An 18,782-nucleotide genomic window follows, 5' to 3' on the forward strand; every position below is an offset into this window, starting at 1 on the left:
CATTTTTCGTGATTCCTGCTTTAGGGAGCAGAGCTGCGAGCTGTACCACGGGGCTAGCCTCCTCTGTTTCACTGCCTTCTTTTTCAGAGGGGCAACTGTATCAAGTGTATTACGCAGGAAGGCTGCAGTACTATCAACAAGATTATCGACTTGTGTGGGAGTAAAGTTAAGGTGGCCTCCTTCCACTGTGTAGGCAAAATTGACTGTTTCCAATCAAAACTATAGACATGACAGATGTGTAGTCATTGGGTTGGGCATAAAACGGGGACTTCAGTGAGTGGATCATGGGCAAAGCGGTGAAGACATCACATTTCTGCAAGTTTGTGTTTTACTTTTGTTCAACAGCTTTGATAAAGTGGTCATACAGTCTGTGTTACTGGCTGATAGTTGCACTGTGGAGTGATCCCTCATGTCCTCTACTCAGCTGTGAGTGTGTATGTGTGCGTGTGTGAGAGGAGTGCAGCCCCTCTCCCCTCTAAACAGAAACTGACAGAGAAAAACACAGTGAGGCAAAGCAGGATGGTCCATGTCAACCCATGAGGTTATGCTGGTTGATGGTTAAGGAAAGCACAGGGTGTACCGCTCGTTAGGTTTCAACAGTGCAAACGCAGATATAATGTGCAGCTGGAACACCGGCATCCTCACCGACAAACTACTGTGCTCTTTCAGAACACAGTAATACCTTCTCTAATAGAGATGGTCAGATAACAAGCACTTGCATCTCCAGAAACATTGGAACAAATTTCTAGATTGGCATTACTCTAATAGGCTGACTGCATATTGGCAATCTAAGTAGTTTGCCACCTGAAGAAATGTCAAAATGTAATAAAGTGGCATAATACAAGTCCTGATATATAAATGATAACAGCTTTGAGACTGGCTCAAAATCTCTGCCACCAGGCTCTCACCCAGCTGTGGCTGCATAGAGTAGATCGTTCCCCAGCTGTGGGCTGTTGCCTCGCTGGGCTCCTTCACTCCCTGTCTCGCACAGTGGGGTGTACTGAGTGAGTGTCTTGACATTTGGATTAGCTCAAACCTGTCTGTAAACATGTCAGTACACCTGCCACACAGACATATGACAGGATTTTTTTACATTTACATTTCTACACTGAGATACCTTTCATAACACTGGTCTTTAATTGTTTGTACTGCTGCTACTATAAGACGTTTGCAGTCACTGGTCATAAGAGGTACAGTACATTGCCCAGTACTTCTGTTTGTCCATTAACAGTTCTTCTTCTGCTTGTGAATCAGCAGGCAATATGTTGCAAATTCCAATACACTGTTGCTGAAATATTCTGCTCTGAAGATCAAGAAGATACTGAACAGCAGGATTATTGCAATGTAGACAATTAAACAGACTAATATATGTGTTAAACGGACTCAGTAGGGGATAGATAATCTGACAACAGACTGTTCCAAAAACTGTTGTAGACCACAGCACCACTTTTGCAATGAATGCTTTTCCTGGCATACCTCCATGCAACAGTTTTAGGCTATGCTGCTTTGTAGGACTGTAGCTAAATATTGAACTCAAAGTGAAAATGGTCATTTATTATACCGCAGCCTCAAATACTGTATGTTTGTGCTGATATGTTTATATAACTTTCTATACTTTATAGTAATCTCAAAGAGTTGAACATACTGAAGAGAAGCAACAAACTAGTGATGGTTTGAGCAGGTATCTTCTACTGTCAGGCAAAAATACAGTATTATGATTTTTTTTTTAAGAGCTATTGTTAAGTGTGCAAAACTTGTGGACAATCACATATGATGATGATCAAACTGTTTCAGCAAAGGGCGTCCTTTAGCTGCTTCCCTCAACACTTCTTCTCTTTGTCTGTGGTAGCTGTCTGTAAGGTCATGGTCACTGCCGAACAATGAAGCTTAATTTGTAAAGTTGCTAAATCTTAACCAGCAATTAAAGATTTTATGTTATGTAAATCTTAAGTCTAGAACTGTGAGCTTGAAACAGTAAAAAGTTTCCATGGTGTTGTCATGAAACACACATACTGTCCACCCACTGGACACAACTGAAAACTGAGAATTCCTGTTCTCTGCACGCATCAATCTGCAGAGTATTTTTATGCCAGGATCTGTTTAACAAGATGAGGGAAACACTGAATTGGTGCAATAATTCTACACACTCCCATGCACATGAATAGTGATAAACATGCACAATCACACTCACTAAAAAGGAACAGTAATTCAAAAGGAAAACATCTGGACTCATACACAAGATACACAAATACAATACTGTCACTGCTTAACTGTATTATCTCCACATTCACACATAGGTACAATAAACATCGAGCAATATGGTTTGAAGAGAGGAGTGGGACTGTGTTGTGACCATTTCAGTATTGGTCTCTTGTTTGTCTTATTTGACTCCGCTTCCCACAGCACCTCTTATACGTCCTCTACTATCTGCTGGCCTAACGGCACTCTACATTTATGTTGCATTATGAGCCCTTTGTGTGTGTGTGTGTTAGTGAACAAATGGAAAAATACTTCTTCCTTTGTACATGCTGGTGCTTGATCATCCCTGTTTCTGTACATCTGTGTGTCTGGTTTTGCAAAACCAGGCAATTGCCAGAATTTAAATGACCAAGATTCACCAGTGTGGATTGTTTATTGCAATGAATGAATGCAATTTCTAGAATGCATGAACCACTTCCGATACTCTCATACACTAACAGCATGTGCTCCTTCACTGTACATATTACATCCATCTCTATGTACATTACAGAAGTATTTGAGGTGCTACATCTGCGACTATTGTATGCATGATGTAGACAAGCATATGACTCGCACAAGAAAACGCTGAATGTGGGTTAATTATAGTAGTGAATCACTGCAGAGGAGGACAAGCTTCTTAAGGAGATTCTGTTCTTAAAGCAACACAAGAATTTTTTTAAATGACCACATAATCAATGGTGATGTAGAGCCAGAAATTTTGTTTTATTTGTCCCAATGATTGTGAAATTTGAAAGTTGAGTGACTTTTAAGCACCAGTACACAAGCTCGCAATCAACAGAAAGCTGGATTCATGAGTGTTAGGTAGTTCCTTTGCAGTGAAGGAGTTCAGATGAGACAGATTGGTAAAAACAAGTAGAGGCGGATCTAGAAAATTTTGAGGAGGGTGGCCAGGCTGGGGCACAGACTCGGAGAGGGGTGGCACTTTTGAAATGCACGTAAAAGATAAATTAAACCCCTAGTTCTATGAAATAATAAACTAATGCATTATTAAGAATCAAAGTGTTTATTTTGTGTAAAAATGAGATGCACAAAGTGCTTTCTTTAGCTAACTTCGGCTGCGCTCCTTATTTACTCCTGGCTTGGAGTAAATAAGTAAATATTTAAAGCACCAGGAAAATGTTAATTGTATTTAAGCCGACAATTTGTCATTGTTTTTCATTTATTAATACCTTTTGAAATGCACGTAAAAGATAAATTAAACCCCTAGTTCTATGAAATAATAAACTAATGCATTATTAAGAATCAAAGTGTTTATTTTGTGTAAAAATGAGATGCACAAAGTGCTTTCTTTAGCTAACTTCGGCTGCGCTCCTTATTTACTCCTGGCTTGGAGTAAATAAGTAAATATTTAAAGCACCAGGAAAATGTTAATTGTATTTAAGCCGACAATTTGTCATTGTTTTTCATTTATTAATACTGGCAAGCATCACATTTTGACTCTGGCAGGGGCGGCACCAGTGGTGGCAAATCAGATTCTGTGGTTGATCCGTGCCATCCCTGGCTCCACCCATAAAAACAGGCAGCCTGTGTGCAGTTTGTTGATTCTAAACCCCATGTTTTGGGGGTACTGATGTTTACATATATATAATTTAATGTATCTAATGATAAAAATCATACCATCACCATTTGGACTCACAAAGTTGCCGTGTACATTTGTAAAGGATGTGTTACAGGAGATTATTCCTCTTTGGCATCAGTTGTCTTATAACTCTTCAAACAGTTATGGGAAACAGCCCCAGTGGCTAGTCTGTGCTTGTCACTCCTCAAATGTGTTTCTCATAAATCTTGGTTTTTGCAAGAGATGTTTTAGGGAAAATATGAATTAAGCTACCACAGTGCAGAAAATCAAAAAGAGAGAATCTCAGGAATGGCTGGCAGACATGGGAATACTGTCTATAGTTTACAGCTATTACGCCATGTGATTTATTGATATTCAAATTGATATTTTCAGTTACATACTGCTGCCATTTGGGACCAGTAGCACATGCATGTAGGATATATTCATTTTATGCATGCAAAATGTTCAGTCCATGTAAGGTATTGCAGCTTCTGCAAGTGGTGTCCAGTTTCTGGAGTCTGATGCTGACTGTTCATCACACTGGTGGGCTTTACATGAGCAATTGTGTTCACAGCATGTGCATCTCCATGCGTGCCATAGAAAATGTGATCTTGGGGATTAATGAGGCAGGTTATTGATCAAGATGATGCAGCCAGAAAGCTGCATCTACTTTTGTTATTCCTCTTCTTGTATTTACAACTGATCTGCCAGCAAAAAGACTATTAGCAGTCTGTACCAGCTGTGCAGTAGATGTACACAGTTAGTTGTTAACCTCTGCATCAAAACATGCTTTCGTGCCTAAAAAACTGTACCTGAGTGCACCTGATCTGGGCAGTCTGGGAGCAGAGAACACCACCCAGGGCTGACCTACTACTACACAGTGTTTTGTCCAGGGTGAAAGAAGGGCATTTATTTGTTTACTTCTCTACAATCCGTACAGGTGCGCACGCTCTTGCTGTGGTTGGTGATCATTAGGCTTCACTTGGCTGAACATTGATTTCCAATGTTAATTAATTTGTCAAAGCAGTTTTTTTTTTTCCCTTAGCAGTGGTGGTAAACTTTGACACATTGCTCACTGGGATTGGAGGGTGGGTGGAGAGTCATACTCTGTTTCAGATGCAGACACATGAACAAAGTATAAAAATGAGCTAAGTCCACACTTTCTGCAGCTGCTTCACAATAAAAGCTCTCCAGTGGGCCGTTGGTGGAAAACTTTAAATGTGAAGCAGCAACAGAAATCGACTGATATGAATTGAAATTACTGTAGCAAAACACAGCAAACCAGGACCAAAGGTCTGAAACATAAATTCAAATCAGAATGATCCCAGTTGTTTGTTACATTGGGTTTTATGGGGTCTGCGGTGGAAAAAATGATCTTTTCACACAGGCTCTGGAACTTTTCTCTGTGTGATTCATGGCTACTTTGAATTTAGTTGTCCGATGAGTTGGTCCAAGCTCGTCATAAGGATGCCCTCTCTTTGGTGGTGTTTTATTTTAGTTTGTTTTATGATCTCAGCATTTTCATAACCTTAACCAAATTGCTTAGTTGTCTAACATTACAAGATAACAGGTTTTTTCCATGTGTAAACAAAAACTGATCAAGTGCAGTGGATAATTCTAACAGATAATTCTTTTTGAAAAGATTGAAAAAAATGGTTGTTTTTTCTTTAACTCGTGTTCCAGAACCTTGGCAGAAGGCAGGAACCTGAATGTTCAAGTTAGGGGTGGTCTCAAAAGTGCAGGCTAATGGACCATGGGGGCTTTTCAGATTTTTGTCAATAGCTTTACTTAATCACTGGTTATTTAAACAGATATTTAGAACTGGCCCAGTGGAATTTTAATTGTATTTTTCCACTAGCCACCTGTTCTGTTTTTACTGTTCATTTCCACCTGTACCATTAACAGTTACACAGCTTTAATTGAAGATGGGGTTCAAGTATAAATTGTTTTATTTTAATTAGTTCAAGGATACAGTTAAAGTAGTGTAGTGGATATACAGTATGTACAGTATGATTACTATAAAAGTACTTTAATGCAGAAAATAAAGCAGGCTAACTTCTAACTCTAAACCATACCCACTTCTAATCTATTCCATACACAAGTACAAGTGCAGTCATTTTTCTGACATTGAAAGATGCAAATACAGTAGCAGATTTACGTGTTACACCTCTAAGCGGCATTAAATTTATCTTCATACTGTAGTAAATATGTTCAGCTGTGTTTTAAAGTTTCTTGCATGTCTCTGCTGTGGTGACACAATACAATACAAATCATTGCAATGCAGAGCAACCGCTACTGTACATAACGCAACAGAAAGCAACACATCGCAGACAAGTCTGGTTGGGCCTCTTTCTCTTTCAACATACTGTCAAACTGTCTCCATCCTGACTTCTTCCTGAACAAGGTAGTCAGTCCACCCAAACCTGAACCTAATCTTAACAGACTGAGTAACATCATGACACAGTAAATATGTCACATCTTAGTGTACCTTGACTTGAGGCTTTCACAGGGTGACATCTCTGGAGATTTTGAAAAGTATATGCACACCTTTGACTATCTATCCTTTCAACTAAATGCAGTGCTGCTGCTATGTCAGTGTGGCCCATCACACAACCTCACACTCTCTCAACATCTCTGCAAATTAGAGACAAAGAGACAGAGAAGGGCAGGGAACTGTACTCGAAGCTCCTCTGGGCCCCGAGGCAACACAGCTGCTAGTTCCTCTCCTAAAACAGCAGAAACACTGCTCATATCTCCTTTAAATTAATTAACTGGCGAACCGAGCACGAAGATTCTCCCTGCAATCACCGACTGATTTGGAAGTTGGATTTTTGTTTGACCATGATATTTACTTTGCATGTTCACTGTCAAGAAAAGTGAAGCTACAACAGTGATTAGCATGCTACAGTGATTTTCAACTGTGAGGGCACCAACATCATTTTATATTTACAAGCAAAAGTGGAGTTTAAAATTCTTATCCCCAGCTTCCAACACAGTGATGGGCTGATAGCAGCTCAGGGTGGCTCTCAAGGACACACAGATGTAGATTTTTACCTCTGCTGTGTATTAACATTTATAGAAAAGGTTGGTCTCTCTGATGTTGGCCTGCATATTTTACCTTTGCTGAGAGGAAATGAAAATGTCTATATTCTTTGCTATTTTCTTATCACCAAAACCAACAGTGAATTGATCCTATACAGTATGTACTGTACATGCTAAGTATTACCTATGTATCCAAAACCTGACATCAACAAGCCACAGTAGTGTTGCACTGGGTGACATGTTTCTGCACCTCCACATAGTTTATTTTGAGTCAGTTCCACACACGCTATCCTAGTGTTGTAAATATTCACTCGCAGAGCAAATCTGGAGGTGAAAATATTTCTCAAGAAATACAGTATTAATGCCTGTTTGAGTCATTTTTGCCTAAGATTAAAGTATGGATTTTATGGAAGCGGAATGTTGGTCCATGACCCAAGATTTATGTCTTCAGAAAGAGCTAATGGTTTGGGGCTGGGTGCAACAGACAAGCTGGGGAAGCAAGAAATTACTGAGAGACTGTTTTGGTCTTTTCATCTGACAGCAAAAATACAGTATAGAATATCCTTCTATACTGTATACTATACTGTCTATCAATATTTTCATATTAACAATAGGTCAAATTACTACGTGTAATGTGAAAAGGGGTTGTTTGGTGGTTCCCTAATTCTGCCATTCTCCTCAGCATTATACCACATTTCAGCTATTTGTATGGTGTTCTGTTTTGGTTCACTCTCACCAACCTCATCATTGTTGTTCTCAGCCATATCAGGCAGCCCCAAAGACTTATTTTAAACAGACACTGTAAGGTTTCCACCCAGCCCCAGACACCAAATAAAAAAGTTAGCGACCAGCTGTGCCTAGTAGCTAGCCTCAGGAAATGGTGGAGACAGGTTAGCAGAGCTACAGTAAAGGCGAATTCATATTTGATTCATCAGGTAGTCAATAACATGCCTGATAATGATGCTAAATGTTTGCATGATTTGTAAAGAGGCTGTTTACGTACACATTTGTAGCATCAACTTCATAAGCTGATAAACTGTCAACTGTTAAACTGCCATGTTAATGGCTTGTTGCTCTGACCAAAAGTTGACAAAAAATGAGTTAATGCAGGGTAAATATTTAACTCAAATCACAGTTTGCAAAGGCAGAAGAGTACACGCACTGAAGCTGTTTCAACTTTTGGTCCCTTCTTCTACACCTTTCTGGACACGCACCGAAAATCCCTGGCATCCCCTAATTTCATGCAGCAGAATTTGGCCTATAAACAGCACTTAAATTAATATCATGATGTTTCTACTGGAGATAAAATAGCTTCAGTCGGCTTCCTGTACTGGCAGACCTTTACCTGGCCTCCCTGCAGCTTATCAGGGCAGGAGTTGCTCTTGGCAGCACCTGCCGTGTGACAATGATTCCATTACAGCACACGCAGCGCTCTACTTGTCTCCCCTTCTGTGTGTGTGTAATGGAAATAGCAGTAATGGCTTAGTGTACAGTGAACTGTGTGTTTCTGTATGAATGTGTCAGTCTCTGCTGTGTGGTGCAAAACATTTTACAGCATCTGTGCAAAAGTGCCAGGGTCATCCTTTGATGGAAGACCTTGCTTAGACGTATCCGAGGCCTAGTTTTGCTCCGATTTGAGTCAGAACCCTTGCTGCATTCACGCCTTATGTGTGTGCATGTACTGTTGTGTATATATGTGTGTATTTTCAGACCTGTTATAGACTGTGAGCCTGTTCTGAAGGAGCCACAGACAACAGTCCCTTTCTGATTCAATTACCACAGTGAGCAGAGCTGAAGGGGCAACACAAGGCTAGGGGACAGCACGGTCTGTTTCACACAGGCTTCCTGACACGGGGGTTGAACAAAGAGGCCTATCAATTCTGGAATGTGCGCTTACAAGCTTGATTTCACCTTTCTGTCTTTCTTCCCTAAAAGTCTCAGAGCTTTTACCACATGCCTTCCTACAACCAACATCCCTGAAGTAATATCTAATCCCTCATGTGTCAGAACCCATCTGTAACAAATTCACTTTGCAGGAACTTGCCTTACAGTTCTTTCTTGGTCACTAATACAACAGGAGTGATGGTGCATGCTAATGGAGAAGGTCCGTCATTTTCTGTATGTAAACCTATGTTTTGCAGAGTTCAGTCATCATGTGATAGCTTATGAGACTACAGTACATTCATTTAGAAATCTTAGTGTTGCTCTGACTTGTGCTGCAGTAAATGTCAGTCCAATTACATTTTTTCAATGTTCCCCTCATTTACAGTTGTGAGCAGTGACACTTCCTGTTTCTCTTTTTGACTCTTGCTCTCGCTTCCACTCATCATGTCTGGTGTGACAGTGCTGGCAAACTGTGATGTACAGGAATAATGATATTTGAGTTCTGGCCTCCGGTGTCTAATGGAAACACTGAGCTGCTTTCACACTGCCTTCCTCCAACCTTCTAATGACAGCTGTGCCACTGATATAAGAGCAGTGGCTGCTTCAGACATCACTCATGCTGCTGGCAGGTGGCAAGCAGATACATTCTCTTTGTTATTTGGTCCTGGTTTACGTCAGCAAACTTGCAGCAGCAACCTGTGAGGCTATGTGACTCATCTTGTCTTTTATATGGAACGAAATATTCAATATCTGCTTGATTTTCGGTGACTAACAGCACAGTGACTTCATACTATTGCAGTTAGAAATACTGTACTGTTATGTCCATATTATGAAGGACTGGGTTTAGAAATTCGTGGAGCGTAATTTAGCCTGGATGTCACCCAATTAGCATAAAGTTATTTATACTTCTTATTATGATTATTTATACTTGCTCTAAGCACCCAACACAGATTACAAGACGCTGAGGCCTGATGTTGCTTTCAAGCTCTCCATCCTTGCACAGATCATATGCAATTCACAGTGATAACAATGAAACTCTGTTATTTTTCAAACAATGATTCACTGATTCCAAGAAGCAGACAAAAGCAGTTTCTAATGTGTCGCAATTGATTTTGCCAGCTCAAATTACAGCCGGTGCTGATGGATTTTATCAGCTCTACCTAGCTAATTAAGCTAACATTAGCTCCATGAGTTGCCTGGAAATGCTGTCTCAGATTTTAAAATTAAAACCTTGCAAAAAGGTCTTCATGCACTCGGCCTTTATACATGTTATGGTGCAAAAAGGCAGAGGCTAAAGCAAAAAGTCATAATCCTCACCAGCAGGGTGATTTACGGTATGTAGAAAAATGTAGATACAGCATAAAGAGTGTTCTAGATGTATAAGCAGTGTATATTTAGTCCTTGTACATGTAATAAGGGAAATGTAAATCAGACTGTTTTTATTTTACATACTTGGAAAAGGCAGAGGTTAGATGAATGCTTTCTTAATGCTTTATTTTGTTTTTAATCTTACAAGTGTCGTACAAGAGAAAAGTATTTTAGGAAGTGGATTTACTGATGTGTTTGGCAAACTTAAAGGTGCCTTAGGGAATTCGTCTGTAGAAAGGTTACTGTATGTTTACATTTTGTGTTATTTACCAAAAGACATTGTGTGTGTGTCCTTGAGAAACAAGTTGCAATTTGCATTTTCTTCTTCGTAATCATTTTCAAAGCTGATTGAAGAATATAAAATCTGGCATTGTTTATATCCATGTTTATTTGCTTTACTGCTTCTCTGCCTTTGCTGGTACTTGGGTAGCAAATGATTTGTCAGTGTTACTGTTGGTTACTGTTGTAGGTACTAAGCTAGACATTTCACAGTCTTAAGCTTATATCAGAGCAGGTAAACACATTTTAAATAAATTCTTATCTACATTTTTCTCTGTATTTGGGTATGGAAATGCTAAAATCTCTTCAGATTCTGCATATGGCACACTGATGTAATATGTGGAGAAACCCAAAGCTCGAAAGGCCTGTCATGCCTACTGCGAAGCAGTGATTGGGCAATCACTGTTCAGGGGAGTGGGTTAAGCAAACACTCATAATGATTCCATTAACACATTTAATGGGTAATTAATACTAACTTTTTTTATTATTGTTACCCTCAATTGCTTGTTCATCAATCAATGTGTAATAATGCTAAAATGCAGTACTGTCCAGAGTGACGTTTAGCGAGGTGTGACAAATTTCAAGTATGTTTCATTCCTGAGTTGCTCAAAATGTGGCCTTTGGGAATCGCTAAGCACTGAGCTTCTGGTAGCAGAGTCCATAAGGCCCTTGCAAATGTGTATCCTGACACTTTAATTTGAACCATGCTGCCGCCCAGGTTAAGAAAAGCACAGACTAAAAACAAAATGAAGGTCCTGTACAAAGTACTACAGGAAAAGCCATAAAATGTATTAAGGGGCTTTTATTTTGTTTTGTTCTGCTTTCTGCTGTTAACAGGTAATTGACCTGCCACAGTGAATGTGTTTACATGAACATGAGTATGCTGGTTATTAAGTGTATCCCAGTTTCATCATATGTGACATATGGTGTTTACATGGAACACACAGAAATCTGGTTATGCATAGCCTCATATACATCATAAAAACTAGTAGTCCGGTTACTGGTAACAATAACCATTAAACAACTTAATGCTACCTGGAGTTGATGTATCGCCTGTTGGAGGCTCAGTATCAACTAGTCAGGGAAAGCCAATGTCAACAAGTGGATGTCATCCAATATTCTGAAGAATTTGAAAGCTCCTGCAGAAGACCCAGTTCTTTTGCTTTGATTTGGTCACGTAATAGTTGTACTTCAGGATTTTCTACCGTGATCTAACATGTTCCAGTGTAAGCTACAAGGTGGGAAACTATCCCATAACATGTCTACTACAGATTTGAAGAGGTTACTATTTCTATGTAAATTATGGAGTACATTTAACTTTTTCATTAGTAAAAGACAAATTCTCTTCACTTCTCCAAAAGTGAGATGCTTTTGCCGTAGCCATTGTTTGTGTTTATCTTAAGCAACTTGGATGCTGCTGCTGCACCTGCGCAGATAATCTGGAGCGTTCAGAAACAGTATCCTGGTTTCTTTTTAGAGTTCTTCACCTAGAGTATTCGGGTTTCCCAAACTGGAAACACACTTCAAAAACCTAATCATAACCAGGGTACTCATGCTCATGTGAATGCACTCAGTGTTGTTTTTAAAAATCTGATGACTGATGGGTAAATCACAACTTTTGCTGAGGTTTTACTTTTTGGATATTAACGTAGCCAATACTACCTTGACATTCTGGATGCTGGCAGACAGTGACCAAATGTTATCTGCAGTATTTGGTTGGTTTGTTGGAGAGTGTTGCTGCTTGCTGAAGTAACACAGTGTGTGTGTTTTGGCAGGGTGCGGCTAGAGGCCTTCTCCGACAACAGCGGGAAGCTGCAGCTCTCTCTGCAGGAGATCATAGAATGGCTGACAGCCAAGGACGAAGAGCTGTCAGAGCAGCTGCCCATAGGGGGCGATGTGGAGGCTGTCCAGCACCAGAGGGAGTTTCACCAGGTAAAGTGGGTAATGTTGCTTTTTTTTGGTGCAAATATGGAATTCCACAGTTTTTCTTAAGATAGAGACACCTTTAAACATCCATACAAAACCACGTGTTCTCAGATAAATAGAGCTGATTCTGTAAAGGCATAGACAAAAAAGTCCTTTACACAGATGTATTGTGTGTGTGGCAGAAGGGACAAGTCTCTTTCTCCAGTGCCCTTTTCTCTCTTTAAAGTCCTATCTCTGCATCTATATGGGAGCTGTGTGAAAAATATATTGAGAGTGTGCCCAGGGTTATGTGCTATGATCTGTGCAATGCGTGGGATGGCTTTGTCATTGAGTCCTGATAGACTTGGGGCTGGAAGGCCAGTGTTAAGTGGGTGAATATGTTGTTGCTGGAGACAGTTAGTATGGTAAAGAAACTTGCTGTATGGAGCAGTGCCTTTGCAGAGCAGCAACAATAGTATAGAACAGAACACAGCACTTGAGATAACAGTGTCTTTGCTGGCAGCTTTTATAGATGCCTCAGATATTGATCAAAGCTGAGTGTATTGTTTGGCTTGAGTTGATATCACTGATATTGATGGAGGTGTGGCTTTTTGTACTGCAGTGTGAGCTGGGAGTGCCAAAGACTAGTTCCAACAACCAATCTAAAACCCTTTTTTTTAATACTATACAATAAGGGCTTTATCGAATCCTTAAAGAAAGGGAATTTTAAATGCAGTGAAATTAAATAAAGCATTTCTAATTGTATATCAAGCCGATATTTTTGAGGGTTTTTGTTAAATATAACAAAACCCTTATTTTTCCCTTCATGTAAAACAAAGTATTTCTCTGACTCATGTTGGACCAGGGGTTGTATACATAAATTCATCAGCCACTTTTGAGCAATCCAGCCTGCACATTCTTCATGTTTCTCCCTGTGCCGATTCCTACCTGCGTTCACTCACTTCCTTCGCCCCGCTCTCTGGTCAGCAGCTTCTTGCTTAGTTTCAAGAATGGACTTGAGTGTTTCCTTGCATCTATCTATTGGTTTTCTATTGCTGTGAATTATTCCTAGCCTGCCTACTAAAGTTGCTTATTTTCCTTCCCACCTCTTTCTGCATTAGTGCGTCTGTGCCTTTTGCTTACTCTGACTCTGCACCGACCACAGTGTCCTTCACTTTAGTCTTGTTATCTTTGCTATTAATAAAGCCCCATTGTTCTCTTTCATCATCTCTCTGCCTGTGTTTAGTTCTAAAATGATAAACAAATCCTGACAAGGTTGTTAACATTTGAAGTAGATGAACTAAGGCTGTAGCCAGCAATTATTGATAACCAATTATTTTCTTTATGAATCGAGTGATCACCTGGACTATAGAACAAGAAAATCCAGCCCAAAAATCATGGGTATTCAACTTACTATAATATAATGCTGGTATGACTATATAATTCACATATTTGTGAAGCTGAAACTTTAAAATGTTTCATGCCTTTGCCTGAAACATGACCTATAGTTAATCGATTATGGTTCAGATGATTCACTAATTTGTTATTGACTGATCATTGCAGCGTATTGAACAATACGGGGGTAGACAGTTTTAATTTGAGACATTCAAATGAAAGCAGGTTTTGTGTTTTGCACTTCATCAGTGACTCATTCTTTCATAACAGTTTAACCAGTCTTCTTGACTACATTCTTATTCACAGTTGTGGCCTGGGGTATTACTGTAGTTGCAGGAAGGGCTACACATAGTGTACAGACGCACAGTGTGTGCAGTACAGAATTCACCGTTTCACACAAATAAACACATTGATTACACCGAGCTATATGAAGATTGACCTGTATGTTTTTAAATAAAAGCCACAAACAAAGTTTAACAACCATCACTGCATGCCAAATATTAAACAGGGAAACGGAGATGCTCTGATTACCCAGCTGACAGGACTGGCTAGCCATTTAAATCGTTTTGTTTCCTTCAATATTAAAGTTAAATGCTCCAGGGGACACCAGTTAGACTTGCTGACAGAGGAGTGAGCCACCTTCTCCCCCTCCTCTCAGATCATTTCTCCATGGTTCAGTGAATTGAACTGCCCTTTAAATCCCTTCAAGAGCTTGTGTGGATATAAGGGTGCACAAGTTCACAAACTCACAGACTGACACCTTATGATAATGGCACAAATCAGCACTTGTCTGTCTTTTCAATAAATGTTTTCATCCACCTATTGAGGGCAGGGCATCAGTTCTCCTTTTAAAACCTGGGATCGTAATTTGACTTAAATTGCTGGTTGTCAGTTGACTCCACAGGACATGTCAGGAGCTGGAATGACAGGAGCTGAACAGCAATTCTGGGTCTATTAATTTTCCCCTTTCAGGATCACAGACCAAAATAACATTTGCAGTATACAATAGGCTTATTTGAGCCCTGTATTCTTACCCACAGACATGTTCTTCTTCATTTTGTATCCCAGGCATGTTCTGAAGTCTGCGTTGTCCTGTACAGTACAGGCTGTCCTTGATTGATTTTAGTTTGATTGCCCTTGTTATGTAGGTGGACCATACAGTACCTCATTGTGTTGTTGCTGACCAGAAAGCCTCTGGTAGCATTAAATCCATATATACAGTCACTTTGCAAGCTCTTTTATGTTGTATCTTTGCACGATGACGGAATAATTGGAGAGTGTTTCATTGTCATGTCAGTAATGTTTGTTTTATTGATTAGATCAAAAGAAAATAAATGACTTTCCTGTGTGATTAAAAATACCCACTGGAGGGACAAGAGCAAAAATCCCAGGATCTCTTTAAGGAAGAAATCCTTTTAATTGACATGTTATATAGCCCTGTGCTGAGTTGGTGCAGACTCTCATAAAGCTGGGACAGGCAGGAATTGCCTAGCAGGCACGTGTGTGTGTGTGTGTGTGTGTGTGTGTGTGTGTGTGTGTGTGCCCGTGCGCACTCGTCTTGCTGTTAGACTCATACTAATTGTCAGCCTGTTCAAAAATAGCTTAGACAACAAGCAGAATCTGATATAGTAGCTACAGTAAATCATAGCAGGAGAAAAAGGCTTGAATTATTAATTTTGGATTAAACAATATTGAGCACCAATGACGTCTAAATCAAGAAAACAGTAAAGATTGAAATTATAGCATTAAAATGTATTTGAAGGTGTGTGCATGTGTGTGTGAGAAGGGTAAAACTGTTACACTTCATGCTCTTCAGATTCTTGCCCATATGTGACAGGAAATATTTGGTGAACTGGTACCTGCTCGGCTTGTTCTTTCATTTCCCAGTAAATCCCTTTAGTGGATTTAGTGGATGATGTATCTCACAAAGAGGGACTAGTGTAGATGTACACACACACACACACACACACACACACACACGCACACACACACACAGCTTCTAGAGTACTACAGCCTATATTCATACATGCTTGTAATTGGTTCTGTAACTACAGCAGAGTTTCCCTCTCCACCCTCTTTCTAATTTTCTGTGGTGTCAGTTTGGGCAGTGTCTATGAAAGGTGACTTTTATCGACATTGAGAGGTCTGTGGTTTCTACTTCACCCCACCGCAACTCTCACCTCAGCTGGTGCTGTGTGAAAACAGCCCATCAATTAACACAACAAAAAATAAAACACTTACACTTCACACTTTCCTGCAGATGCTTTTCTCCCTCTTCCTCTCCCCACAATTGCAGTTTCCTCTTTTCACAACAATTCCCCCAAATACTGAAGGTGTTACTTAGTGATGCACAAGACTCTGACCACTCACCACCACTATTCTTTGATTTTGGGCATAACAATACTGTAAGTTTTGAAACTGCAGTTTTCATAATCTGGGGATATATAAACGGCAAGTAAAATAATACAATGTAATCACTTATTTAGCCAATAGCAAATTGCTTCATTAAAAGTATGCTGAATTAGCAATTAGCAGCTTCTGTTTGCAGTATTCCTACGGATGCATAGATGATTATCAGTGAATTACTTTTATACGGGATGAAACTTATCAATGTGGTTATTCCTGAGTGCCTTTATTGATGATGGCTAAGCGGATTTGCAACCGACATTGGAGATAATGATATCCTCAGAAGTGTAAGTCATACTGATTGTAAAAGTATATGTCTCTCGTCTGTGTGTTCAGATTTGTGAGAGTTAAGACTGTGAGAGAGAGAGAGAGAGTACAAGTTTTGGCTAAAAACTTGTACTCTTTCAGGCTAAATTAGTGCGCCAGACTACAGTAAACACCTGAACCTTGTTTTTAAAGCACCTGTTTGTGTGTCACACGGTATCTAAGCCTCATGTTTCCTTTTCTGTTTGCAGTAGCTTTCACTGCTGAGCAACACCATGCCTCCTCTCCAAGTCAAATGTCCCGTTTTCAGCACAGTATGCCTTTATGATCTGAGATGCCGCTGCATCTGGTTGCTCTAAAACTTTTCCAACAAAGCAGAAAGGAAAATTGCATCCCACTTTTCTATAGAGAATTAAAGCGTTTTAAGAAAAGTGAATTACTGATCTTATGTGGATTCAGTCTGATGTCATTTTTATGTGCGAGATAAGCTGCCTCTGTGCTACCCTTCTTGTTGGTGTGTGTATGTCGTCATGTGTATTGGTTTGGGAGCATGTTTGCTGTATATGTAATTGGGGAGGTTTGTGTGGGAAGACATGTTTCTGAAGCTCATGTGGGTATTGGGTAAAGTTGGTGGGATTTTGTGTGTCTAGCAGCTGCAGAATCTTCTGTGCCTCAAGCAAAAGGGAAAATTAAATGAAAACATATCCTTGTTGTCAGATGCGCATTGAGAGGGACCATCCGGAGGGAGGAGTAAAAGGAACGCCATCATGTTTAGACGAAGTCAATGAAGTCATTTGCTGCCTATCACTCCTTTTTACTGCATGCATAAAGTATCTTAATCTGATCTGAAGGCTTCGCTCTTAATGTTTCTTCAACCAAAGATGAAGTGTCTGAGTGTGAAATTTAACAGGAATTATAGTTTTAACATGTCAGCTGGCTCAGAGAATCCATGGCTCTGCTCCTCTCTGGGCAGTGAAGCAGCTACGTAGAGGATGGCAAGAATAGACAGAGAGATGAGAAGGAGCCAAAGGAAAATGTGAGGAGGGAATTTGTTTGAGATTAGAGAAAAGAGTGTGGCAGAGGACATGTTTTCTTCATGACTGTTGCACCAGGAATCTTATCTCCTGTCGTGGCTCCCCCACCGTTACACACATTTGCGTGTTTGCTCTCCGCCGACCGGTGTTTGCTGGTGGGAGCATTATGTTTAGCTCTGCTCACTGGGTGTTATCATGCCTGCCGAGCTGTGCTCCTGGGGTTTTTTAATAGGCATTGACACTCTGTCATTGCTACAACCACACAGTGTTGCTAATTCCAACTAGTAATATAGTTTTTCATCTGAAATTATAATTTACTCATACTATAAGAGGATTGAGTACACTGGTTAAGTAAATTATTTTGAAGGGAAGGACTATCCCTAATTCACACACCTGCAGTAGGCTCTATACAGAACAAAGATTAGTGTAGAAGAAGAAAGAAGGCTGACATGCTGGCTTTTCCTCATGACCTAGGGAGACTCTGGGTATCTGGCATAAAGGTGTGTGTGTGTGTGTGTGTGTGTGAGAGAGAGAGAGAGAGAGAGAGAGCTCCTTATCTGTAATTTCCATAGGGAGCGCTGCTGAATGTGGACCAGTCAAACTGGGCTCTCCAGCTAATTGGCTCTTCTTTGCGAGCAGGCCAGCTAACCAGTGTTCCCAGTAGATTTGATCCCCTATAGTGCCCTGGGCTCTAAGCACAAGCAGGCTGCCTTGTAATCTCTCATATGGTTCTGCCAATAGATCGCTGCCTGTGTGTGTGTGTTTGTGTAGAGTGACTGCCCATGTGTTGTAACCTACAGTATATATTCAAACAAGCCAATTTTATGTCATATATGCCATCAGGCTCACAAGGCTTCCATTTTAGATATTTATCCAAGTGAAGCCAAAAAACGCAGCCTTTTTTGTTCAGAGTTTGAGGACCAAACATCTCAGCAGCCAACAATCCTGTCTGTTCCAGTAGGTTTAGGCCATCCTTATCACGGAAAAAAATCGTGTCACTATATTTTATGTACCTGGTGTTTTCGCTCAGGTGGTCACTGAAGTAGACCAATGAAAACCCACTGCGGGATGTAAATAATAGGAGTTGGACATAAACCCTTGTTCTTGTTAGCAGCCTGGATGTGTTGTGAATCACTGGGAAGTTTATTTCTGCAGCATAGAAATACAAATTTGTCTCAGAGAGTTGTACGATTTGTAAGAATACGTCACTCTCCATCAATAGACTCTTCAGTCAGATAAGGACAAGTTTTATCGAGTTTAATCATGTTATGGTGCAGTATATACTGTAGGTATGAAATGGTTTATATTAATATCCTTACACATGTACAGTATGAAGTGTCTTTCTTTCTTTGTTGGTCATGTGACCACACCCACCTTTGGTCTTATCA

General features: G+C 40.0%; 1 protein-coding gene across 6 annotated transcripts in view; it reads left to right on the plus strand.

The window, feature by feature from the left end:
- Positions 1–18,782, plus strand: part of drp2 (dystrophin related protein 2) — a 155,465-nt gene that overhangs the window by 92,576 nt on the left and 44,107 nt on the right. For all 6 annotated transcript variants that reach the window (XM_020590522.1, XM_020590558.1, XM_020590547.1 and 3 more), the window contains one exon: positions 12,166–12,322. In XM_020590522.1, coding sequence (XP_020446178.1) covers positions 12,166–12,322 — 157 coding nt within the window. The remainder of the gene's footprint in view (positions 1–12,165; positions 12,323–18,782) is intronic.

This window comes from Monopterus albus, unplaced genomic scaffold (assembly GCF_001952655.1).
Source record: "Monopterus albus unplaced genomic scaffold, M_albus_1.0 scaffold2.1, whole genome shotgun sequence".
In the NCBI taxonomy this organism is placed as follows: Eukaryota; Metazoa; Chordata; class Actinopteri; order Synbranchiformes; family Synbranchidae; genus Monopterus; species Monopterus albus.